The sequence below is a fragment of the Amblyomma maculatum genome, chromosome 1 (genome assembly GCF_055883805.1).
Source record: "Amblyomma maculatum isolate TAMU_Amacu chromosome 1, ASM5588380v1, whole genome shotgun sequence".
Lineage (NCBI taxonomy): Eukaryota > Metazoa > Arthropoda > Arachnida > Ixodida > Ixodidae > Amblyomma > Amblyomma maculatum.
Window position 1 is genome coordinate 269,555,216 of NC_139344.1, and position 26,080 is coordinate 269,581,295.

Below are 26,080 nucleotides of genomic sequence, written 5' to 3' on the forward strand. Positions count from 1 at the left end.
GTTGAATACACACAAAGTAACATTTTTGGATAGGAGGAAAATAACAAATGTACTGTAAAGCAGTATTACTCTTATGCAGTAAAGTCTCGTTGAGAAGATTTAAGAAAAAAAATTACGAGGGGGGGATATTACCCAGGAAGATTATGATTCAAACTGTGCTTTTTTGCAGCAGTTGAAATGTGATAATTGAGGGAGGTACTACAAGGATATTGATTTCGTGGTGCAGAGCATTTTTTGGCGCATCGTCTGAACCAGTTTTTTCAGCGCTCGCTGAGTTCAGTCTGCATTTGCATTGTTTTTAGCAGGGAAGAAACGCAACTTATTCTCCCGCCGGGGTGGCGCAGTGATTATGGCGCTCAACTACTGTTCTCAAGGATGCGGGATCGAATCCCGGCCTCAGCGGCCGCTTTTCGATGGAGGCGAAAAGCAAGGCGCCTGTGTGCTGTGCGATGCCAGTGCACGTTAAAGAACCCCAGGTGGTCGAATTTTTTCGGAGTCCTCCACTACGGCGTCTCTCATAGCCCGAGTCGCTTTGGGACGTTAAACCCCACAAACCAAACCGAACCAGCAACACATTCTCTCTGTAGACAGCAACAGCGAAAGCAACAGGTATCCTTCCTTGTCGTTCTCTTGTGCTTCGTAACCTTGTACCAGCGAATAGGGTGGAAGCCACTGCGGTGGCTGACCGTCGTAGCATTGCGCTGCAAAGAAGCCGCTGTGTATGTTCTCTTCCTGTTACATCCTTGCAGGACCCCGCAAGGGGCACCTGTTAAAGCAGATGTTTGTGTGTACTGTGCGACACCACGGATTCGGAGCATCCACGCTTAGTCATTCGTGGCATTGCCGTGTCGGGAAAATGAGATCTTGGTGATTGAGCCGATGTCGAGTGTTTGGACCTTTAAGGCTCCTCGGCGGAGGCAACACACCACTTTGGCCCACGCTTCCCATATACGGCACCTCCAGGCTGACCCGACCGGGGAAAATCTGCAGTCTCCTTTTCCTATCCTCCCCTTCATCTTTTGCTTTCCTATCTTCTTTCTTACAACTGTCCTGTCTCCTCCTCTTTTCTTGGATTTCTCTTTCCTTCAAGCGGCAAGGGTTAACCTTGTGTAACTAACCACCCTGTGTTATGCCATATTCGGTTATAGTTAGGGTATATGGCTGGCGTGAGCAGGACTTTCTTGCAAGCTCCTGCTCTGTCCCCTTGTTGGGCTCCGTGGTGGGTGGCCATCACCCTGGCCGAACAAAAGATATTTTTTATGGCTTCTTCTCTACTTTCAAATGATCGCTCCCGAAAACTGCTACCAACTTTCCACGTTTCCACGTAATCCACAGTGAAGAGAATGAAAACATCCGCCAGACTGATTTCACCATTTATGGTTACCAAGACATAAAAAGCAATTGGTCAAGGGTACAAAGTGAAAAAACTACCGAACGGCGACCTTCTTCTGGAAGTTTTGTATAATCATCGGTTCGAGAAACTCAACAGTGACATGCTTTGGAAACTGCTCAGTAACAATTACCCGACATCATTCTTTGAACACAGTGCGTGGTGTCATTTCCAACTGTCCGAGAGACTTAAAAATCAAAATGTCACTCGGCTTTGAATCAGAATGAGACAAGATAACAAGGAGACACCAAACAGGCACATCTCATCGAGCACGCTGCCCGAAGATGTGGAAGGTGGGTACACAAAGATAAAACTGAAACCATACATACCAAACCCACGTCACTGTTTCAAGTGTGAGAGTTATGGCTGTGGCTTGCAAACCTGGAGAGGTTCTCTGTCTGAGAGAGGAGGTTCACACGAACCACCTCTCTGACAGAAACATTGCTTACATACACATACGTGCTCAAAATGAGGTCCATACCCGAACACCTGTTACCCTATATTCACAAAGTGCCCATTGAAAACATTCTTCGAGAACCCCAAGCAATCAGACCAGTAATCCTTAGTTTTGAACAGATATGTCAGGAAGTGAACCCCGGCCCTCAGTCACCAGCGGCTGCGGAACAACTGACCACGGCGGCGGTCAGACCTGTGACGCAGCTGGGGGTGCTAAGAATACCTGGCTCCGCTGGACAGGCCGCCATTGGAAACTGACCCTGGCAACGTTTAGCGCTAGAACCCTAGCTAGTGAAGCTAGTTTAGCAGTGGCTGTTAGAGGAACTAGAGGGTATGAAATGGGATGTCATAGGGCTTAGTGAGGTTAGGAGGCCGAATGAGGCATATACTGTTCTGAAGGACGGGCATGTACTGTGTTATCGAGGTTTACCGGAGAGGCGAGAACTAGGAGTAGGTTTCCTTGTCAATAAGTATATAGCGGGTAATATAGATGAATTCTATAGTATTAATGAGAGGGTGGCAGGCATCGTTATTAGGCTTAATAAGCGATATAAACTGAAGGTTGTACAGGCCTACGCATCTACATGTAGTTATGATGACCAGGCAGTTGAAAGCTTCTACGAAGATGTAGAATCGGCAATGCGAAAAGTAAAGACGCAGTATACTGTACTAATAGGCGACTTCAATGCCAAGGTAGGGGAAAAACAGGCAGGAGACAAGGCAGTAGGTGACTATGACATTGGTTGTAGGAATAGCAGGGGGGAGTTACTAGTTGAGTTTGCAGAGCTCAATAACTTAAGAATCATGAATACCTTCTTCAGCAAACGGAAGAACCAGAAATGGACATGGAAAAGTCCTAACGGGGAGACTAAAAATGAAATTGACTTCATAATTTGTTCAACCCCCGCCATTATGCAAGATGTTGGTTGGTTGGTTGGTTCACAGGAAGGGAAAGGCGCAGTATCTGTCACACTTGCTCTGTGGACACCTGAACCGCGCCGTAAGGGAAGGGAGGAAGGTGGGAGTGAAAGTGGAAAGAGAGAAAGGGGAGCCGTAGTGGAGGGCTACGGAGTAATTTCGACCACCTGGGGATCTTTAACATACGCTGACATCGCACAGCACACGGACGCCACTTCGTGTGCTGTGCAAGATGTAGAGGTAATCGGGAAAGTGTGATGCAGTGACCACAGGATGGTGAGGTCCCGAATTAATTAGCCTAAATCTGAAGAAGGAACGCAACAAATTAGTTAGAAAGAAACCCATCAACGAATTAGCGGTTATGGGGAGGGCAGAAGAGTTCAGGATCTCGCTACAGAATAGATATTCAGCTCTAAACGAGAATGGCGACATTACCCTAGAAGCAATGAACAATAATTTCAGAGATATTACTGTATGTGCGGTAGAAGTAGGCGGTAGGATAGTTAGGATACCGGTAAGCTGTCTAAGGAGACGAAAGATTTGATTAAGAAACGCCAGAGTATGAAAGCTTCCAATCCAACAGACCAGATTGAATTGGCCGAGATATCAAAGCTAATCAATAAGCGCTAGGTGGCCGATATAAGGAAGTATAACATGGAGAAAATTGAGCATGCTGTAAAGAACTGGGGAAGCCTTAAAGCGGTAAAGAAGAAATTGGGCATAGGCAAAAACCAGATGTATGCGATAAGGGACAAAGAGGGCAACGTCACCACGACTATGGACAAGATAGTCAAAGTAGCCAAGGAGTTCTATACAGATCTCTACAGTAGCCAAAGTAGTCAGGACCGTAAGGAGATTGACGGTAGGGAAAAACAGTCAGACGTTTCACTAGTTACGAAGGATGAGGTCAAGAAAGTATTAGAAACTATGAAAAGGGGGAAATCAGCTGGAGAGGATCAGATAACTACAGATTTGCTGAAGGACGGGGTGGATATCGTGCTAGAAAAACTGGCCACCCTGTATACGCAGTGCCTGGTGTCATCGACGGTACCGGAACCATGGAAGAATGCAAACATTATCCTCATTCATAAGAAAGGGGACTCTAAGGACCTTACAAATTAGAGACCAATCGGCTTACTGTCTGTTATGTATAAGGTATTTACTAAGGTAATCTCTAATAGAATCAGGACAACCTTAGACTGCAATCAAGCAAAGGATCAAGCAGGTTTTCGGAAACGGTACTGTACTATCGATCATATCCATACCATCAATCAGGTGATAGAAAAATGCTCGGAATATAACCAGCCCTTATACATAGCATTCATTGATTGCGATAAAGCATTTGACTCAGTTGAAACCTCGGCGATGAAGCAGGCATTGCGAAATCAGGGGGCAGACGAGCCGTACATGAAAGTGCTGGAAGATATATATATAGTGGCTGCACAGCAACCATAGTTCTGCATAAAGAAAGTAACAAAATTCCCATAAAGAAAGGTGTTAGGCAAGGAGACACGATCTCCCCAGTACTATTCACAGCTTGCTTAGAGGAAGTATTCAGAGACTTGGAATGGGAGCAGTTAGGGATTAGGGTAGATGGAGAATACCTCAGTAATCTGCGATTTGCTTATGACATTGACCCCCCCCCCCCCCCCCCTTTCGCGGAGGTTTTATGAATTTTGAAATCTTCAGGTTGGCAGGTATGCATACCACATGTAATGTTTTAAAATTCATTAAGAGAAGACTATGAGTCAAATAGCAGGCTTCATGAAACAATGAAATAAGCAACAAACTGCATCTTGTCAAACCAGTCATCGAGAAATGGAAATCATGTTGTCATCAGGTACGCATCATTGAAGTTAATTTGTCGCCTTCGCATCGGACACACTCACTTAACACAACTTCATTCTCAAGAAAGAAGACAAACCTGTATGTGAGGGATGCAGAGAGGAACTAACAATAAATCGCACCTTACATTCATGCACTAAGCTTGAGAAATAAGGAAAAAAATATTTTGCACGTTTTTGCAATGAACAAATTCCTTTTTGTCCCAGCCTGTTTTTGGGAGAAGTGATGCACTGGTAAAAACTTCTCATGTTTTTTGACTTCCTAAAAGAAGCAAAGCTCCTAAACAAACTTTAATAGCTCAAGAGCTTTATAGTTCTTAATTACAAAATAAAACATACCTTGCTCTTGGCACATGATAGCCCGAGTTGCTTCTGCGCCAAAATACCCAACACGACAAAACACATCCTTGCAGGAATGGCCCACTTCAATGTTAGCGCTCTGAAGTTCGTTCTTTTATTATTAGTCTCCACTTTGCGTCTAGCCATTGCAAAGAAATCGTACTGTGGTGAGTGACTGCGGCTTCAGTCCAGCTCTTCATGTCACATGCCCTAGCTTTGGCTCACTCTTATGTCTGCACATGTACATTTGGTAGCTGTAACATGTTATATGACAAGAAGTTGCCAACATTTTGAACCTAGTGGCCAAGAAATGTTATCTGGGGACATATTAACCAGAAAGAAAGTAGTTTAATTTTAATGGCATTTTTGCTGAACCAGGAACATATCAACGAGGTTTTATTGCACTGTATGGTAGGCACGTGTGCAAGAATTTCTGGCATATCTCGCTGCAAGTCATCAGAGCATGCATTGATTGGTGCTGGCCTTGTTTTGTGCATGCTGTTTAATAATGATGCTAGTGCATTTTGGTTAATAGTAGGTGCAAACACTGTACAATATGCACTAGTACAAAGGATGGACAGCTGCTTGGTCATCTTTGTTGTCCTAGGTGTGTTTAGAGTGGTCACTTTTTTTTTTCTTTTTTATTCAATGTTTTTGCTTTTATTGAAAAGCGTTCTGCCTGCCAAAAAGTTGTACTATCCAAGGTAGATCACGCAGCTGTTTAACCTTGCCTTGCTTAATAGTATTCCTTCAATGTTGTCCTTTTGCAGCGACTGCTCCCATTGGAGAGCGTGAGCGATCTGTTTCTCTACAAGCCTCCAGAGTCTCCCAGTAACAAGACCTACACTATTCGGCCATACCTTCCCAGTGATGAAGTGAGTTGGCTAGTGCTAAACCTGTTTATTGACATTCCAGACATTTGTGGGAGGTTATTGTTTAAGTGCAGTTACAACAATTTACCGAACAATCCATACTAGTGTGCTTCAGAGTGAGCCAGTAACATTGAACACTGGCTTCTATAGCCAAGGTGCTAGTGGCCATGCACGTCTGCACATGTAGGCCAGCCTTGCTGCTTCATCACCAATGGGAGCCAGGCCTTTCGGAGTACCTTCAATTGCTATTTGCTACTGGAATGATTTTGACCCCTGGTTGGCCAGAGCTGGTAAAACAATTGCAGAGCGGCCCTCATCAAAATGCTGTAGGGAAAAGTGGCAGTCAGCAGATGCCGATGTATATTATATATGGCAAATAATTGTACTGGTGTTCATTACAACCATTTTAGTTTGCTGTGAATTGTTGAAGTGCTGAGACACCGAGAAACACCATGACCAGCGTAGCTTGGGGTAGTACATAGGTTCTTCTGAGTGCAAGCTATGCAATGCTCAGGATGAGTTCAAGACCTCAACCCAGTTCACTAATGTGTTTTATTTGTTTTTTGCATGTTTTATGAGTTCAAAACTGAAAAGAATACATATGCTTCTGTCTCAGTGATAAAATACTGTTAACCAAACTGCTTTGGAGAAAAGTAGATAGGTTGCAAAAGTGCAGCAAGGTGATGTCCTTTTCTAAAGTAGGCTTTTTCATCGCATAACATTCGTTTTGAAAATGAACTTTGATCCTTGTAATATGTCTCTACTTGATGGGGCCCACAACATCGCATCATTGCGATGCAGGCGAAACTTGGTGCGCCTGTGTGCTGCACTATGTTATCGCACATTAAAGAACCCCAGGTGGTCTAAATTATTAGGAGCTCTCTACTACAGCGTCTCTCATAGCTTGAGCTGCTTTGGGACATTAAGGGGGGACGTGGGCTTCGAAAGCCGAAGAAATGCAAAACAGTCTGCTTTTCAAGTACATATCTCCACTGTATATGTTATAAACTACCTTTTCTATAATTATAAACGCCTAATTCATCGTGGAACTGCTTTAAATTGAATATACAACTGGGTGCGGCAGCCCCAGAGTCGTGAGCAAACGGCAAAAGTATCCAAACTTTGAGTGTGCGCGCCATTTCTCTGCCGCTGAACTGATCCCCGCCATCTTGGTCTTGTTTTGTTTGCGAATGCTTGCTAATCGAATTCCCACCTGGTTTTCTTTACTGTGTGCCTGAATAAATTTGTGAGGGCAAGACAAGCTCATTTTTTCAAAATATTGAGTCTGGAATTTATAATAAACAATCAAAATTAGGCTAATGCAAGTCCAATTAGTGGCGTTAACCTCAATGCAGTGCTAAAATTTTTCAGCAGGGAAATTCAAAAAAAGGGCTCTGTCTTGCCCTGTGGTACCTATTCAGGAACCTTCATAACGAATTTTATAGTGCCAACACATTTTGCAAGTTCTCCAGGCATGGTACAAGGAACCCATGTGAACCATTCTGATATACTTCTGTAACTTGAGCACCAATGTGCGCAGCTTCATGAAACTTTGCAGTTATTCAAATGGCTTTGCCATGAGTCTAACCTGAAAATTTCATTCAATTATCTCAAGAAACAAAATAGTTGGTATACAAATGTAGCCTCCCCCCTTAAACATGGTGAATCAATTCCAAGGAGTGAGAACTGGGCCTAGTTGGATACACATGCTGCTTTCGAAGCGCTGAACCTTTAATGATACGGAAAAACCTGGACACAGGCAAGACAAGACGTCTTGTTTGTGTCCAGTTTGTTATCGTAAAGGATTCACCTCATCGAAAGCAGCGTGATGAACCAACCAAACCAATAATCAAGCAATGCTCTCCACCAATAATCTCCAATAGAACTCTGAGGTAGTGGCGACCACCTTACATTACCACTACATAGATGAGCATTTCGCTATGCTTCTTGCTTCGTTTGAATCCAACATAGACAAACTTTATTCGCTACAAAATGAATGCTCATGTCAAAAGTCACACATTAGAGCCCCAGTATATTGAAGACACAACACCTGCGCAATGTAGTGCCGGTATAAAATAGTCATATGAGCATATGGGATAACATATTTTAAAGTGCCCATTTGTAAAACGCTATTTCAAATTGAGCCTTTGTATACACTCTAATTACACACATTATTTCTCCAGTTCAGCAGCGACTGCATCTCCTGAGTACCATAAAATCGTGTTGCCAACATAGCGGCGCATCTCTTTAAGCAGGACATCTCCCTTCCGAGTGAACACTGAAAAAGTGTGTTCATTAATCGTAAACAGCGTATCGGGCTTTCGTGTGGCCTCATCTTACCTACAGCACCATCCATGAACACATTTTTTTTGTTTTGGTGGTTATCCTGCCTTTCTTAATCCTAAAGAAGTCAGTTCATTGGAAAACATGGTTTGTCTGAAAAACCAGATGGCACCACTAGGTTCGTATGTCGCTGCTACCTCATTGGCATATGCTGAACTAAACGTGTGGATGCGGCAAACAGGATAATGTCATGCAGTATGCTATTCTTCAAATTCTTATAAAGAAAAGTCTTCAGATGGCAAGCATTCGCACCATGGTTTGTGTCTACGTCGCAATCTCTAACAGCCTCGAGAAGCTGGGTAACCGAGCAGTCAATATATTTGTCAATCTACAGCGCTACCAGACAGGGACAGAGAAAGGAACGAGGCACACGTAGGGGTGCTGAATGCCTGCCAGCACCTGACCGTGTGCCTTGTTCTTTTCTCTGTCCCTGTCTGGTAGCATCGTGGATCCACAAATATGAATCAACATCAACTAGCTCAATCTGCCGGTCTACTTGGTCGGCATGTGTCTTTCGCAACCTTGGACAAAAAGCTATGGCCACGAAGCCACTGCATGGGCTGTGTTGGTTGTAGCCTTTCAGTAACCGTGCTGTGCCCATATTGGCTGTCACGGAGGTGGTGCAAATAGCAGTAGTTTGCCTTCTGGCTTATGTTTTTGCTATAGACATTGCTGTCGTGCGGGAAGCCACCGCAGCTGACGTGTGGCCTGCCATCACCTCTGCAGGAAAGCCGGCCTGCATGGCATTTGGTGACTGGGATTTTGCGGGCTTTGCAATTGTTGCGAGCAGCTTAGAAATGGTGGCATATTATAGTAAGGGTTGCCAGAGTTTCTGTGTCGTCATTGATCTAATTGTGCTGTTCTTACGTGCGGTTTTTGCAAAGTATTATTTGTGAATATTTACGTTTCCTGTAATGGAGGTTTGACTGTTTTTTGCATTCCTTATTCTTTTTTAGCCCCTTGTTTATGAAGTGTGTCGAAAGACGTGCGATGATGGAATGGATGGAACCGAAGTGTTTCCTGAATTTCCTAACCTTATAGGTGACAAGTAAGTAGTCATTACTTAGAGTGCTCATTGTGCTGTGCGTGTGCATATACGCGCGTTTTCATGTCTTATTATTTTTATATGGTAGTAGTTATTTTTGTTTGTGCTGTTGTGAGTGAAACTTGGGAATTTATTGGTACAGTATAGTTTGTTGCCAGTTTTTAACTACTGTAGAAAGTGCACTAGCAAACATCACTCTTTGGACAGGTTATTCTGTAATCTTTATGTTTATTACTGTTCATAATTAACATTTTTTGGCTTTAATCTGCCCTGCCAGAGCATGCCGTAACCAGAGCTTATCTTTCACACTTGAAGCACACTGGCACTTCTAATAACGTAGCATTCAACCTTGCACAAATTAGAACTGCCAGTAAAATTAAGATACCGTGAAAGCTCGTTAATTTGAACCTCAATAATTCGAATTTTCAGATAATTCGAGCTACATGCTCCATAGAGATCGGTGTATAAAAAAGCCCGTTAATTCAAACGCGAGTCGGTTCCGCTATGGATAATTCGAACTACACACTGCCGCGTGTGGGCGGCTTGGCGCATATCACGCGGCCAAAAAAAAAAAAGTAAAGAAACACCTCCGCGATCGGAAGGCATAGTTAAAGGCTGCGCACGTCCAAAATGGGGACAGAAAATGGAACCAGGTAAAACCATGGAAAAGTGGGTAAAACTTGAATGGCGCCATGACCGGCGCGGCGGCCGGCGGCGTTGGAGGGTGGGGACGGCGGCCGCGGTCAGTGCATAGTCACGGCGGCGGCTGCCTGCTCCCTCTTCTGCGCAACCTCTGTAGCTCGGAACTAAATACTCGTTAATTCCAACCCTGTTAATTTGGAAATATGGATAAGTACTGTCGGTGCGGTCCCAGCCAACGCCCATGAAAGGCTATGATCTCGGACAGGCACTACGGGTTACTTTTTTTTTTTTTTTTCTTTTTTTGCGATAGCCATCCATCCTTCCAACCATCAATTGTCAATGAAAGCACGCACGTCAGTTGTGATCGTGACGCCTGCTTTTAGCACCGTTCTCATATGCAAAACAAAAGCGTTATTCTACGCTTCGGGAAAAGCCGCTTGCTGCTATCGCGCGTTCCAATTATTGGAGTGGCAGTAGATGTCCCAGTCGCTCATACCATGGTAAAGCGAATGTACTGAAAGGGGGCTTGCGCAACCGGACAAGCGCTGGCATTTTGCCAAGTTCGCTTCCCTCCACCCTGCTGGAGCTAAAGTCAAAAGATAAACACGCCGTTATTGCGGCGCATCATCTTGGCCCACTGGTAAGAAATGTGTTGTGGACTGTGGCGGCACAAAACAGGACGCGCTAACGACTGATGCCTTTATATATATTTTTTTTTTGCATTCATTGACACAAATCGGGGCTGGGTGGGTTCATTATGCGAGCGAGTTCGTTACGCGACTAAATACGGTACATTTACGGTAATACAAATTGTTCTTGTCAGTTTTTTCGGGGTCATTCGATAATTCAAACATCGGATAATTCGAACTTTTTTCCCGATCCCATGAAGTTCGAGTTAACAAGCTTTTACTGTAGTCGCAGTTAAAATGTTGATGGTTCGTACTTCTGATGGTTTCCGAGGTTTCTTGGTTCCCCAACGAAGTGCAGAATAAGATGCAGCCAGTTCACCCAAGTTAGACGAGATAGACACAATTTATTTACATAATTACTAGTCTGGATCCAGATCGAGGATCGAGATGAATATCAAGATGCTTGAAGGCTTTTCAGAGGCTTATTTTAAGGCTTCCGAATTGCGAGGGAAAATTTGGCTGTGTTCTAATCAACCAATCACACCCGTTGATGAAAGCCCGCCCACGATAAGGTGGTGCCTTCACACTCTCGCCGGTCCTCCCACCACGCGGCTGGTCGATTGATGTAACATCACTCCTTGGACCGGCAAGTTCTTCGGAGCCGACGAAGGTGATCCATGCTCTCCGCTGTCAGCCCGCCATCCAAGAGAACTTGAGCGCTCAAACGGCCGCGTCTCGGCAGACTGTCGATTTATAGGCCTCCAGAGCCGCGGTCCTGTCGCCACACTTCTTTTTACGCAGCCGCTGTTTTCCAAGGCAGCGGTCCGCGAGCAGTGTCTCCCGATCGGGCGGCGGTGGCTGCGCTGCCGCAAAAGGGGCGCCGGCCACTTCCGGACTGCAAGAAGGGGGGTGCGCAGGCGGCGTCTGGACCTCAAAGAAACAGGCCGTCGTTCGGGAACATGTGCGCGCAACGAAAACACTTCTCCGAACGGGATGCCGGCGAGTAAACGCACCCACACACTGTCCTGCAGCAACAGGCCGCTTTTCTTATAACTCAGTCGGTTTGGCGCCAACTGTCCAAATTCCTGACCAGTCGAGCCCAACACCTTCCCAACAAACTGTGCTGCACAGTCTTCGAGCTTGCGGCACACAACAAAGTACAAGAGCTCAACGCGTTGCCACCACTTCACATGTTGACAAGTGCCCCTCGGCCCCCTGCCGACACAGCGATCAACAACGCCATACCTCCCGCGAACCCAGGTGGCGAAAACAGATGACTGATCTTACCAGATTTCGTTGTTGGTGACCAGATGCGATATAGCATCGACATTTGCGTTTAGAAACCTATTTTTGTGCCCCACTATTATGTTACGTTTCTGGAGAGCCAGCGCCCACCTGGTCAACACTTAGTGTTCTGTCTCTTCCCCGGATACCACCTCGCTTACAACTGCCCTTTCTTTGAGAAGTTGTTTGTAGTCTTCGGGCGTTATGAGTGCATCTATTCCGGTCGACAATTTGTCTGTAAGCGCACATAGCAAAGCTGGTTGTACATCGTCGAACAAGACAAACGGCACACTTTCCGTTGCTGCGAGAGGCACATACGCTAGCTCAGCGCTTACTTCATCACCGAAAGCTCGCCTCAGCCTGATTTTGGAACCAGGTGCTTCATATTTCGGCACTAGTGCCTGCCTGATAACACTCACTTCCGCACCGGAATCAATTACAGCGTTAAGCCTTTGTTTTAAACTTTTCAATGTTACTGTTGTGAGGCGGCTCACACCTGCTCTGTTTCGTGTATGCCAACCTTGTTCACCGCAGTTACTTCCTTTAAAGGAGCCATAACTTTAGCTGTTACAGCGGGATCTCCTGGCTTTTCATGGCTTCTATGCCCAGCAGAGCCTGTCCTTTTCTGGGGACAATTCCTAGCAAAGTGATTAGTTGACGTGCATTCAAAGCACCGTCCTTTCTTTTCCGTTGCGAAAGAATTCTCTCCTTGACGAGGTCCTGCACCAGCCTGCCCTTTCTCTCTATCACTCGGCTTCTTTCGACAGCCTCCCGTATGAGCTTCTAGGCCTGGTTTGAATTTCACGCTCTCATCGAAACTCTCCGCCAGTTTGGCGACTTCGCTTGGTTTCAGGAACTTCTCACTCTCACTGACAACTATGTGAGCCCTTGCCTCAGCTGTTACGCACTCCTTCAACCTGTCTGCACTTATCAGTTGCTTTAGTTCTTTCTATCTTGGGCTGTCTACGTAGAAAGCAATCCGCGTACCCTTTCACTCAATTTCGGCAAGACGCGCCTCTCGCCACTCAGCTGGGGACATCATAAGAATCAAGAGTCGCCTCCACATCTTCAAACCATCCGGGCACTAGGAACGCCCGCCTTGGCATCGGTGCTAGTACTGCCTTCAATAAGGATGCATATTTTAGGCGCCTATCTTCCTCTGACCAACTCACAGCTAACGCTCCGCTGTTGCCGTCCTCGTGGGAACCGGCCTGCTCTTGGGCTCGCGACTTCTGACTCTCACGAATTAAGCGTTGCTTTTCCTTTTCTGCCTCAGCAATTTTCAATCGAAGCTCCAGCATTTTTATCTGCTGCTCCGACGCTGTTTGCGTCATGGCGCTACTCGGCTCTCCCCCCCCCCCCCCCCCCGCGTCACTGGTCACCGCCAACTCCTGCAAGCTTTCAACCCCGTCAGACTCCGCATCTGTGGTGTTAACCTCCCTGTCTCGCAAGTTGTATGGCATCGTCATCAACCGCGCCCGACAGGAAACCAAGAAGCACTCGCGTGACTTCTGGAGAGTCACTCCGCGATGCTCTCTTTTTCCACAGGTCTGGAGGGACTCGCTTTAGCAGCCCGCTGACTCCTCAGTGACGTTCTCGGGTCCGCCGTCCACGCCACCGACCTCGTCCGGTGTCCACCGCTGCTGCCCTCATTTGCCGACCGCTGGAGAATCCTGCTCGACTGCGCCAGTTAAGATGTTGATGGTTCGTACTTCTGATGGTTTCCGAGGTTTCTCGGTTCCCCAACGAAGTGCAGAATAAGATGCAGCCGGTTCACCAAAGTTAGAAGAGATAGACACAATTTATTTACATAATTACTAGTCGTGATCCACATCGAGGATCAGGATCAAGGATCGAGATGAGTATCAAGATGCTTGAAGGCTTTTCAGAGGCTCATTTTAAGGCTTCCGAATTGCGAGGGAAAATTTGGCTGTTTTTTAGTCAACCAATCACACCCGTTGACGAAAGCCTGCCCACGATAAGGCGGTGCCTTCACACTCTCGCCGGTCCTCCCACCACGCGGCTGGTCGATTGATGTAACATCACTCCTTGGACTGGCAAGTTCTTCGGAGCCAACGAAGGTGATCCATGCTCTTCCGCTGTCAGCCCGCTGTCCAAGTGAACTTGAGCGTTCAAATGGCCGCGTCTCGGCAGACTGTCGATTTATGGATCTCCGGCCCCGCGGTCCTGTCGCCCCGCGCAGCCGCCGTTTTCCAAGGCAGCGGTCCGCGAGCAGTGTCTCCCATCGAGTGGTGGCGGTTGCACTGCCGTAAAAGGGGCGCCGGCTGCTTCCGGACCGTAAGAAGGGGGGCATGCAGGCGGCGTCTGGACCTCAAAGAAATGGGTCGTCATTCGGGAACTTGTGCGCACGATGAAAACACTTCTCCAAACGGGATGCCGGCGAGTAAACACGCACACACACCGTCCTGCAGCAACAGGCCGCTTTTCCCATAACTCGGCGGTTTGACGCCAACTGTCCAAATTCCTGACCAGTCGAGCCCAACAATCGCCGACTGATTTTTCGAACTCAGAGGTACATGAGAAATTGTCTGAATAATCGAACAGTCCGAAAAGTCTGTGAGCATAAAAAAAAATCAGATATTAGAACTGGCCCCAGTTTGGCAGCAAAAGTTGGGAACTTTTCTGAATCTCATGTTTCAGTCACAAGCCGCAGTGTTCACTTGTATTTGAGCCAGAGGCTCCATGCCTTCATCATATCCGCACCACTTCGCACCACAATACTAGACTGTGGGGTGCGGCCTAATGCCATGCTGTGAATGCACTGCTATGCACGTGCTGTCCCACGGACAGCGAAGCTAGAATGGTGGTGCATGGGAGCCATGACAGTCACAAAGACGTGGTGGAAATAAACGACAAGCATGCGGAAGTTCCAGCTGCACTTCATCTGCCCTTTCAAGCTGAATTCTGCCATTACCTTGTTTTCAACACAGTTGTGTGCTCTTCTGCCCTGCTTTTTATTGAAAGCATCTGCAATGGCTACAAAGAGTGCGCAATTAACTTGAGTGGCAACAGTAGAAGGGGGGGGGGGGTATACATCCAGTTATACTGTATTTACTCGAATGGCTACAAAGAGTGCGCAATTAACTTGAGTGGCAACAGTAGAAGGGGGGGGTATACATCCAGTTATACTGTATTTACTCGAATGTAATCAGTTTCTTGCATGATTTTTGGCTCTCAAAATCAACCCTCGCATTATAATCTAATACTGCGATTCGTCAGTCTAAAGCAGCGCCGGGGTGCAGCCATATTTCTGCGGTTTTACATGAGTATCAGGGAAGCCAAATAAGCCAAATTCCAATCCATCAAAAGTCAAAATGTCGCATATTTTGCTCATATGCTCTGAATCGCGTTGTCACCTTTTGACGCGCTTATCACATCTTTCGCAGTGGATTAGCGCAGTTCTATCGTTATCGCATTTCACACCAAGCAATGCGCGGTGCACAGTATGACGCTACATCAAAAAAGCTATTCTGATAGCGGAAGAAATCTGAAATACTTTGACAGCTCGATGGCTAGACGTTAACTAATCACTAATCTACCATAGGCGGGTGGCGTATGCAGTGGGAGGTGATTTTTAAATGTCAACCTGACCGATAAGGCTTCCGACGACGAAAAATGAGCGTTACTGCAAGGGCCACACACAATGTCTGTTAAAGGTACTTTTTCAAGCGCTTATCTCGCATTACATTCGTGGTTTTATTTTTTCCCATTGGGCAATATAAGTCGCCCATCGCGTTACATTCGAGTAAATGTGGTAATAGCTGAAATGTATTTGATCAAAACACTTCAAGAATAATTCATGAAGAATTTATGAGTTAAGGGCTCTGTTTTCCGCTTGAAAATGTTCTAAAGAGGAAATCAAGAGGGCTAGATTAGATGTTCAAAGGGTGTCCTAGGTGCATTTTTAAGTGAAGTAAGCATATTGGTTAGAATTTTTCGCTTCTGCAGTATTTACGTGAGAAGCCGTAAAGATTACAGTTGTAGTGCTGGAGTGGGGTGTTACTCTCCTTACTTGTACTGTTTTAAATGCATATTTCACATAAACAGTGCCCTTCTTGAGGGGCTTTTGTTGTAATTTTTTATTTATTATGAGTGTTATGGTGCAAGCAGACTGTTGTAATTTTACAGATAGACGCATAAGGAACTTATTTGCAGCGAGTTTCTGCTGAGTGTCTGGCATTTCTTGATATAAATTTGTTCTGTGAAAGATGAGATTTCAGAGATGTTTTTAATGAACAGTTTTTGATTCTTTTGCACAGATGCTTTTTCAAAATTGTGTAAGTATTACCAGAAAGGTTTCAGCTCAGTAGTGATGTTTGTAATTGAAGGAAGTGGCCCTCAGTAACAAACAAGGGTGCAGCATGCAGTGTTGCAGGCATAATGACCTAAATCTTAGCATCAACATTTCATTGGTGCTATTGCAATGCCGAACTGTGGCAAACGGCAGAACTTTCTGTGTGCTGTTACATTATGGCAAAATGCAAGCAATCCACGCCAAAAGTGCGCTGCATGTAATCCCACATCTGCATTCGGTGGAACTAGTGAAAAATCTAATTTTCCAAGAATCCCTCAGGCAGCCTGTTTATTCATGCAAGCGGGCCTTGCTGTCAACCCACATTATGAAAACTGAAGTGAAACAGGCCTGCAGCATGCAGCGATTTACGCTATCTCATGGTGTGGATGGCTCAGGATTTTTTGTGTATCAACTCGTGGCCAACCATTGATGATTCCAGGTGGCCGGCATGCACTAGTTGGAGCATTTCACACTTGTCATGTCAGTTAACCTGCTTTTCATTCTTGTAATTGCATTACAAGAATGCAAGGCAGCCTTTCACAAGGCAGCATTCCAGTGCATTACTTTCACGCAATGCACAGTAATGCACTGGCAGCATGCAAAAGCCATGAAACTGATTATATATCATGAAACCGATTACATAGTTGAAATCAGCAGAAAACTGATTAATACTGTGCACTTTCATTGCATTCAGTCCAGAAATAAAGAAGGAAGTTCCAAGAGCTCAGTCCCACCTTAAGGTGGGTTCAGAAATGCGGACAGGATCCTGGACTGTCTGCGCGGATTGGTCTGCGCGGATTGCTATTCGTGACACAAACATACAAATGTCACTCTTCTTTATGACCATGAATGGCTCATTTGCGTTGTATTGCTGTACAGTAGAATCCCTCTATAGTAAACTCTGATATAGTAAAAACTTTTATATAGTGAAATAACTGAAGTCCCAGTTAGTCTTCTATAGATAACTGTACGTTTTTTTTTTTTTGTTTTTTCCCTTTATATTAGACATTTTTGATAAAAATCAGTTTCGTAAAATGTGTCTAGCCGTGGCGACATACTTTTCACGAAATGACGTCGCATGTGCAATACATAATTATAACCCCAAGTTTTTTTTAAATGGCTAATATATATATATATATATTGCACAAAGAGATAATAATGAAGGGATGGAAGGTATTTTAGAGCATTTTTTCATAAGTTTAGTAATTAGCCATTTAATTACTAGACAGCATCTTAGGGGCTATATCATCACCAACTGATATAGTAAGATATAGTAAAAAAATTTTGCCTGTCCGAGTGGCTTTACTATAAAGTGGTTCTACTGTAGTCTGCAAAGAATCCGCAATTCGGTGCACTCGTATAACCTTCTTTAGCCGTGCCGCTCCAAAGCAGGCTTTGATGTTACTTTGCGGATCTCTCACCTTTTAAGGGTATGACTTGAAAGTGTGGATCCTTGTTTGCCTACATCAATTTAGCTACTCATCTCAGTATGAATCTCTTAATTTCTTAATTTCTCACATATATTTTTTAGCATAGTATGTGAAAGACCACCCAGCATAGACATCATAAAAACGTGCTATGTGGCCTAGGGTTCCCGGAGGGGAAATTCTGATCTCATTCTCAATCTGAAAGGAGAGGCCCAAGTTGGCAGCTCGTGCCAACTTGATTTTTCACGCACAGTGCCGATGCTGTATTTTCCGAAGAACAGCACCTTTTACAGCACCTTTAACGCAGTTATATTAGAACGCAAACTTTTCTATTCAGAGATATTTTGACTGTCCCACCCTGCAAAAAAAAAAAAAAAGAAAGCAAGCAAGCAAGCTTGGCACAACATGTGTTACTGCATAGAGCAGTGAAGATAACATATGCTGAAAAGCAAGCAGGCAGTGCTGCCACCTCAGAGCACACCTATGCCACCATGCAGTGTATACTACCATGCTCAGTATGAGCTGCACCAAGTGAGCATGTGGCTGAGTGCACTCCCTGGTTGTACAGTGGTGCCGATTCTGTCATGCTTCCCAGCTACTGGGAGATGGTAAGGCTCTTTCTGCAGCCGTTCATCACCCCATTTATTTGTTGGCTGGCATTTTTTATTATTTAGTTCTGTCTTTATTGAAGTTGAGCCACGAGTTGAAAAATTACAAAGTGCATACGAGAGTGTGGTGCGTCAGTTCTCCATTCCCCAATAAATTAAATGATGCATCCAAAAGTGCCAGGCCAGATACCGCTGATTTCAGAAAGCAGGACTTGCCTGAGCATGAAGTTTGGGCTTTGAGTCATGACTGCAGTTATTCTAAATACCACCATAAAAAAATAATAATAAAATTAAAAAAAAAAAACTAGGACAAAGATGAGAGCATGTGGTGGTGACGCGCGCTCGTTGTAACAGCCACACACACACGATAATTCAAAAACACATCACGATCGGCGAGGTGTACCTCATGCCGAGCGTGATAGTACTCCGTGTTACAATTACAATCGGTTGGCTAACCGCTTTGAAAAGGCCACTCTTCATGGGAAGGCCAACGTGTTGACCGAAGTTTACATCAGCCAGCTTTCAAAGACTAAACTAGCTAGTCTAAACTAGCAAAGACTACCAGCATTTTGAAAGAGCGCTGGTAACTGGTGTGTCCGAAGATGGGCGAGTTTGCTATGAAACAGTGTAGAGGTCACCAAAATATTTCTCAAAAGTTTAGTGACGTGTGTGCTTGTATGGAATCCACCTGATTTTCACAGGCACAAAAGAAAATGAGACTGGGTGACAGTCGAGAGTGCGTGCTTTGCTTGTGGAAAGGGCAGAATGCCATCAATAGTGCAATAAATGCTTAAATTGCAGTATAGTATTTTTTCCTGCAAGGCCATTCCATTCATTTAATCTCGTTTAAAAAGTATTTGGACACATGCGTTTGGAAACACTCCTGATAAGGGTTCGTTGAAGTTGTCATCAAGGAATTCTACTGTATTGGTTCTTGTCCTATTTACATCCTTTGAAATTGGTAGCACTATATTTCTGTTCAGTAGTACTGGCTTTTTTTTTTTTTTTTTTTTTTTTTTTTTTTTTTTTTTTTTTTTTTTTTCACATCTGCTCTTCTTCAATAAAACATGGTGCTGGGCTAGTTGGTGATTCATACTTGAAAGGATAATGCAAAAAAGCGTAGTGTTCTTTGTGTCACATCCTCTTTTTGTGGTTGTCCTTTTTTGTGCTGTCTTTGTTCCAAACATCTGTTCTTCGTATATCTTATTTGCAGACTGGTTGGTGGTTTTCTAACCCTAAGCAATGAGTACTGCTTTGTTGTGGAAGACGAAACTGGAGTATGCGGCTATGCACTGGCAGCACTTGATGCTCAGCAATTCGGCAAGAAATTGGAAGCAGCTTGGAAACCTGAACTGTGCCTCAAATACCCTGCACCTGTCAAGGAGCCCTCAGAGATGCTCACTCCAGCTGAGGTATGATGTGCTGGTGTTGGGAACTAAGTGTCCATATACTCAGTATGAGAGATACTAAATTTTTCTTTTTTCATGTTTTTCATTAACAAGTTCATCTTGTCATCAATGCACTCACTTTATGTCATATACGTGTGATCATGCATTAAATGACAAATACTGTAATCAAATTATATAAAAACATTGAATCAGCTCAGGCGTTTTAACTGCTTGCTTCGCGATGCATGGCTTATATTGAGCGCTCCACAGAAACCAGGGTGCGTTTGGGGTTTCTTGACCACCTAAATTCATGCATGCCTCAACCCCACACCTTTCCTTCATTCTGAGACTGACCATGCTGAAACTGCTAATAACAGTAGCAGATGATTTCACCATGCCGCTAATGAGCACTGAGTGAGTTCGGGCATTTCTTGGGGAGCAGAACATCTCTTGGGTCGGCACTGAAGCTGAAACACATGGGGTTTCTCAGCATCGTTTAAAAGCTGTTGGGGATCCTCACTGCATAGTTATCAAGCTTAAACACGTCAATCGCAATTAGTTTTCCTCATATTGTGTGTGCGTGTTTTTTGTTTTTTCCCAGGAAATAATGAACAGCTTCCATTCAAGAACTATCACAATCCCAGACGTTGTATACAAGCACCACCCATCACGTGTGACAATGAGCATGCTGCCATCTATAATGGACTCCAGTGTGTCTAAGCGCCTGTTAGCTTGTGTTTTGGCAGCACTGAAAGCGAATGGTGAGTATTCAGTTGTTTGTGGACTGTGGCTGGAGACATCTTCTCTGCCTTCCTTAGCTAAAAAATGACTCGTTGAACTGAAGGATGGCCGATATTCAAAGAAAAGCAGCCATAGTATTTTTGTACACTGTTCTCGGGTAGGGCTTTAATTGTTAAAGTATTGCATTTCCTGGAATTTATTTCAGTATCTGCTGACATCACTGTCATGAAACGAGTTGTGTGGTTAATGATAAATGGTGCGTATTTGCAGAAGATGCTAGTTGATTTTTGAAGGTGATGTGTGATGCAGGTGGAAGCAGTCTTGTTAATGTGCATCATAGCTAAGGAAGTGCTTAGTCCGGCGCTGTTGAATCGAGGCACAAATTACAGTAGCCTGTTTTCATGATACAGTTGAGCATATTTATAATGAACACTGAAAACGAAGATATGTACAGGATCAAGGTTATTCATTGCAGATGTTAGTTGTTCATTATTTTATGACATATAACTGATATGCGCAAGCCTGTCTATTTCTATGCAAAATTTCTATGTATCCGTGACATCAGTTTGTATCAGTATCAGTAACTGTCACCAATACTCTGTTGGTGTACCATATGTTATGGCATAGCCTGAGAAATGGAAAACTTGAACTGCGCCACTGCTCCCTGTGTGTTCAGCCGGCACCTTTCAGTGCAACTATGATCACGGCATCACCAATGTATGAGCAGCACTTAGTGCGTGAAGGTGGTACGCACCAGGAGCCACAAGTGAGCTGTGTCGCTCGCACATCAGCAACATCGTGGTCACCAGTCATATGGTACACACCATAAGCAGAGAGCAGTGGCGTGGCTGTAAACAAGTTCAGTCCGCTGTAAATGGATCTGGATGAAAGCATTTCCCATGCCTCAACATGCAGGTACATGCAGTCTTTGGGCGATAAAAACATTCTTTGTAATCCCATGATATTAAGGCAAAAGCTAATGGCTCATGCTGTCGTGGACAAAATGTCCCACTTTTGCGGCGGCTTCGGTTGGCCGGCACGGGATGACGTCATAGAGGTCTCGACCAAGCACAGTAAATTATGAATTACTGGTTAATTGTTAGGTAATTTAACTGATTAATATATTATTCTCCTACTTAGCTACTAATTAATTATATTACTAATCAGTGCCAGTTTTGTAGCAGAATGCAGCACTCAGACTTCCGCCGTTCACTACTTTAGTCGCTAAAGTCCCTCGTAATTTTTTTTATCAAGATGCTGCTGCAATATGCTAGCAGCAGACACGGTTTGCTTGTTTCACATGAATAATAATGCAATGTTAGCTCTAATCTATACACAGTGTACCGGCGTCCAAAACCTGCAAAATTGCATGGAGCATTCTGCATAACCTAGATACCTGGTATGGTAGCTTTGAAGTGGCTGGCATAGCATGACATAGCAACCCCTTAACCTGTAAAAACATGAGGCTGAACTGATTGTTGTCTGCCTTTGTCTTAACTCTTGTGCCAAGGCTTTGGAAGGTGTTTGCGAGGTCATTTTTGTGTCAAATTAGCTTCTGTGCAAAAGTACTCATGATCATTTCGTTTCCTCCATTGCAGGATCTCACGGTGTTTTCTCAGAAGTAACCGTGGGGGACAAGAATGTGGTCGATTTCTACACGAAGCTGGGCTTCCTTGAGATTGCTTTGCCAGACTTTCCGACTGATGAGGTTTTCTTTCTTGGCCGAACCTTCTAGCCCCAAGCCTGGTACCTGCAGTGTATTGCTCTGAATCGGCATTTTTCAACTGCTGCATGCACTCTCACTTCAAGCTATCTGCAGCACAGCTGTTCAAAATCCCATTTTGGAGTATGTTTTAGATATATGCCATGTTGCATGTAAATAAATTTTTAACAATATATTTCAGTACCATTTCTAATAAGCTTTATGTGTCTCTTTATTTTGTGTGTACTTTTTGTGTCAAATGGCTTTGGCTTTATTCCATTGCATTTGTTAAATGCTGAGTCAGCAGACCAGTGTGTAGGGCAATGTCCACTTTGCTGCATTTCATGTCTACATATCCTTCAAATCAGTGTCGAAAACAAGGATAGGCTGGTTGCTGAATGGACAGAATTAGGGTTGCAATTTCTTAAGCGGCTAAATCGGGAGTTCTCGGTTTTTGGCCAGACTAGCGGTTCAGATAAAGATCACACTACAAAAAATATTGGCAAAATGAAAATAGTGGATGTGGTAGGAGTCGAGGAACATCGGAAAATATGAAACTAGGACTTCAAAGGCTAGTGAAAAGGGTTAGTATCTACAGTACAGAAATTCTTTTTAACCATCATCTGGTGATTCAGTTACTCGGTTTGGCATCACTACTAAAATTTGAGAACGAAATGCAACGGTTATGACTTCATACACCAGCCACGAGCACTTGAGACAAACTTTTTGTCAGGGTCTGAACAAAGCACTTGAATTTTTCTGTGGCCTGGCAATGCTCATTTAACACTTCCAGTGGGTAAGCGATGCAAAATATGTGCTGTGCTCCCTAGCATGTCATGCTGAAGCATGACATGCTGCTACGAAGTTATACCAGGAGCCAAATTACATTGATTACATACCAAACTGATCAGTGAGCCTTGACCTGCAGACATACCAGCCAATAAGAACAGGGCTATTTAATGGGTTGCTTTTTTTTTTTACAGTTGTTGCATAACTTGGACTGTGTCCATGTTCTCTCGCCACCAGTCATAATTCAGACTCAAAATACTGGTGTGCCAGTTCTAGTACTATTAGTTGCCTTTCTGCAAACTGCAAAATTCAAATTTCATAAAAAATGTACATCTAAATAACTTCAATGATGTCATGTTACACTAATGGCATAGAAGCAAAGTGGGTTCTTTGTTACTAGAGGGTAGCCCTGAGCAGTTATACTGTATTTTGAACCCAAGTAACCTGCTAAAGTACTTAAAGCTACTTGCTGAGTGTGTATCATCTTGCAATCGCACGGCGCAAAGACGAACACCCTTAAGAGACCACACCACAAGGCACTTTATGGTGTCTTCTCCTCGTCAGTGTTCGTGATTGTAAGTACTGTGAAAGTGATTGGCAGCATTTGATCTAGGATTTCTCCACTGTGGCAGAGCAGAAGGTTGTTTTATGTAAGAATTTTTTAATGTTATGACTTACTCTATGATCCATTCACTTCCAAAATGGTGCCTGAACTTTGCAACAGCAGCAGGGGTGAGTACAACATCCATGAAAGAGTAGTTGCAGTCATGCTCATCTGCAGTGCATGAAAGGAATGAGCCCTCCTTGTACAGCCAAGCATACTCAGGCCCTCCAGTGAGCACACGGAGCCTCACTACTGTCCGTCCGGTGTTTTCAATAAGCTTGCGCTCTATGATCTCTCTCAATTCAGGCAATCCTCTTCCATCAACGCAAGAAGTTAGGTACTTGGGCACACATTCTTCGGAACTTGCAGGTGGCAATGGCAACAGGTCTATTTTATTGCCCACTTCTATGATGCTGTTGGCAAGTCTAGGAGGCACACCAATGAGTTCCAGTGTTTCGAGGACATTCTTGCGTTGAGCATCGCTGTCCGGATGGCTTAGGTCACGCACATGAACGATGACGTCTGCCAAAACGACATCCTCGAGCGTAGACGCGAACGAGGCCACTAGGGTGGTGGGGATGTCCGAAATGAAGCCTACCGTGTCCATGTAGAGGACAGACTTCATAGCTCGAAGCCGGCCTGCATGTGCAGTCACGTCCAGCGTGGCAAAAAGCTGGTCGCGCGGCTGCAAGCGACTGTCATTGGTCAGTTGCTGAATGAGCGCCGTTTTGCCGGCGTTCGTGTAGCCTACGACTGCGACAGTGGGGTACTCAAGCTGGCGCCGCTTTTTGCGTAACAGGCTACGCTCTCCCTTGAGTTCGCTCAGCTGCCTGCGGAGTGCAGCCTCGCGACTCGCCAGCTGCTGCTTCTGCTGCTCGTAGTAGGTCTGTCCCGTGCCGGACATATTACGGCCAGTGCCTTTGTGAAGGTGCCAGATACGGGCACGGTAGTACGGAATCTCGGCAAGCGCAATCTGCAGCTTCGCCTCTCTAGTGCGTGCATGGTGACGAAAAATGTTCAGAACCACCGTGTACCGATCATAGATGGGAAGACCAAAGAACTCTTGAAGAGCTACGTGCTGCACGCCGGTCAGGATATCGACGTTAATAAAAACTGCAGTAGCAGACTTTTCCTTAGCGCTGTCCTGAATCCTCTCCAAGTTTCCTGCTTTGAATATCAATTTACGCATGTCATTGTCCGTCTTGAGCGTTAGCTTGCCAGCAGCCTTCCACCCTGGCAATGTTTCCAACAGGGCTACTGCTTCGGCGAGTTGCAATGCGGTAGTTGTTTCGGTTCTTACCCGGCGCCCCTTTTTGATTCGAGGCTGCACAACGAGGACGTCATGACCTCTACAAGGCAAGTTTAGCAAAGAGAACTTAGGCTGCTGCTCTACATAGCTGCTCGCCTGTACAAAGTTTTCAAATTCGACGCAATCTGTTTCAAAAGAGAAGCGTCGCAGAATGACTACTGCAGCACTTCGGCAAGCACACGTCCTGGGTCCCAGCGCTAGAGGGAAGTCGCGGACAGGAGAGCGATGTGGTAGAATGAGAGAAATGCGCCTGGCCAGATACGAAACACCAGGCAGCAGCACCATTCTAAAGCGCAAGAAAAATGTAGAACACCGCTGACACTGACCCTCAAAGCTCAATCCACCTAATCCACCATAGAGTCTTGAAACACGCGACAGATTTCAAAAGGACCAAGCGAGATGATGATGATCATGGCTAGCTGTTGCTGTGCCGGAGAGCGGGGGGAGAAGGGGTGAACACACACACACACACACACACACACACACACACACACACACACACACACACACACACACACACACACACACACACACACACACACACACACACACACACACACACACACACACACACACACACACACACACACACACACACACACACACACACACACACACACACACACACACACACACACACCTTTTTCCACGCACACAAGCCAATTAGCACGGCAGGTTCACTCTGGGTCAGACACTGATGTACGCTGTAGACGATCTTTCGTGATGGTGCGCCCTGCACACAGCGGCTTGCACGAAGAATCAAAGCGGCACATGCACCAGCACGCGTCTCAAAAAGCATGAGTTCCGTGGCGCCGCCTGGTTTTAAATATTGGTGCAAACAATAAAAAACAAAACGACGCCATAATGACGTACTCTTGGCGCGGATTTTGATTTTTTTTTTCTTGTAGACTACGAAAGACAAGGCGAATGTCGACGAAGATAGAATGATAGAACCGTGCTCGACCCAGTCGGCAAAAAAAGAAAAATCAACCCTGTAACTGTAACTAACCTCCTTGCTGTAACTAATTGTAGAAAGCAAAAATAACAAGGCACTATTCATCCGGTTCGATCTCTCTTATTTCTATCACTATCTCATGACTGCAGCAATTCTGCAGCCCAAGAATTCGCCCTACTCTGTGGGTGACTGTGGGTGCAGCTCAGGGAGGTTTGTGCCAACGACTAACGTTGGTAGTAACGTTTGTTTGTGCGGGGGGAGGGTATTTTTGCACTATAGTGCCTAGAATATGCCAGTATATTCTAGGCACTTTATTTTGCACACCGTGAACGCGCACATATTCGGAGGTCGTGGGTTCGGTCCCCACCATCGGCACGTTGTTTTTCCTTCTACTTTGTGTTTATCTTTCCCCTAAACAGATTACACTGCCAATTTATGTGATTACTGAAGTAAAATTAGAAAAAAAAAAGTACAATCCTC

The 26,080-nt window shown here is 44.9% G+C and overlaps 2 protein-coding genes across 4 annotated transcripts in view; one reads left to right on the plus strand and one right to left on the minus strand.

The window, feature by feature from the left end:
• The window catches only part of Oga (O-GlcNAcase), a 47,383-nt gene extending 25,236 nt beyond the window's left edge, over positions 1–22,147 (plus strand). For 2 of the 3 annotated variants that reach the window (XM_084591235.1, XM_084591236.1), the window contains 5 exons: positions 5,718–5,822; positions 9,119–9,210; positions 19,326–19,524; positions 20,102–20,261; positions 21,840–22,147. In XM_084591235.1, the coding sequence (XP_084447361.1) occupies positions 5,718–5,822; positions 9,119–9,210; positions 19,326–19,524; positions 20,102–20,261; positions 21,840–21,976 (693 nt within the window). In that variant the 3' untranslated portion in view covers positions 21,977–22,147. Of the gene's footprint in view, positions 1–5,717; positions 5,823–9,118; positions 9,211–13,310; positions 13,467–19,325; positions 19,526–20,101; positions 20,262–21,839 lie in introns of those variants that run through there. The other variant, XR_014704448.1, reaches the window with a different exon arrangement.
• Positions 22,148–22,226: 79 nt separating this feature from the next.
• Positions 22,227–25,094, minus strand: LOC146206509 (putative GTP-binding protein 6). Its single transcript, XM_084591237.1, has one exon. The coding sequence runs from the start codon at positions 24,928–24,930 to the stop codon at positions 23,407–23,409; it is 1,524 nt and encodes a 507-aa protein (XP_084447363.1). The 5' UTR covers positions 24,931–25,094; the 3' UTR covers positions 22,227–23,406.
• Between the last annotated feature and the right edge of the window lie 986 nt (positions 25,095–26,080).

Excerpts from the sequence above, each read along its gene's own strand:
- LOC146206509 (XM_084591237.1), bottom strand. The coding sequence starts at position 24,930 with ATGGTGCTGCTGCCTGGTGTTTCGTATCTGGCCAGGCGCATTTCTCTC.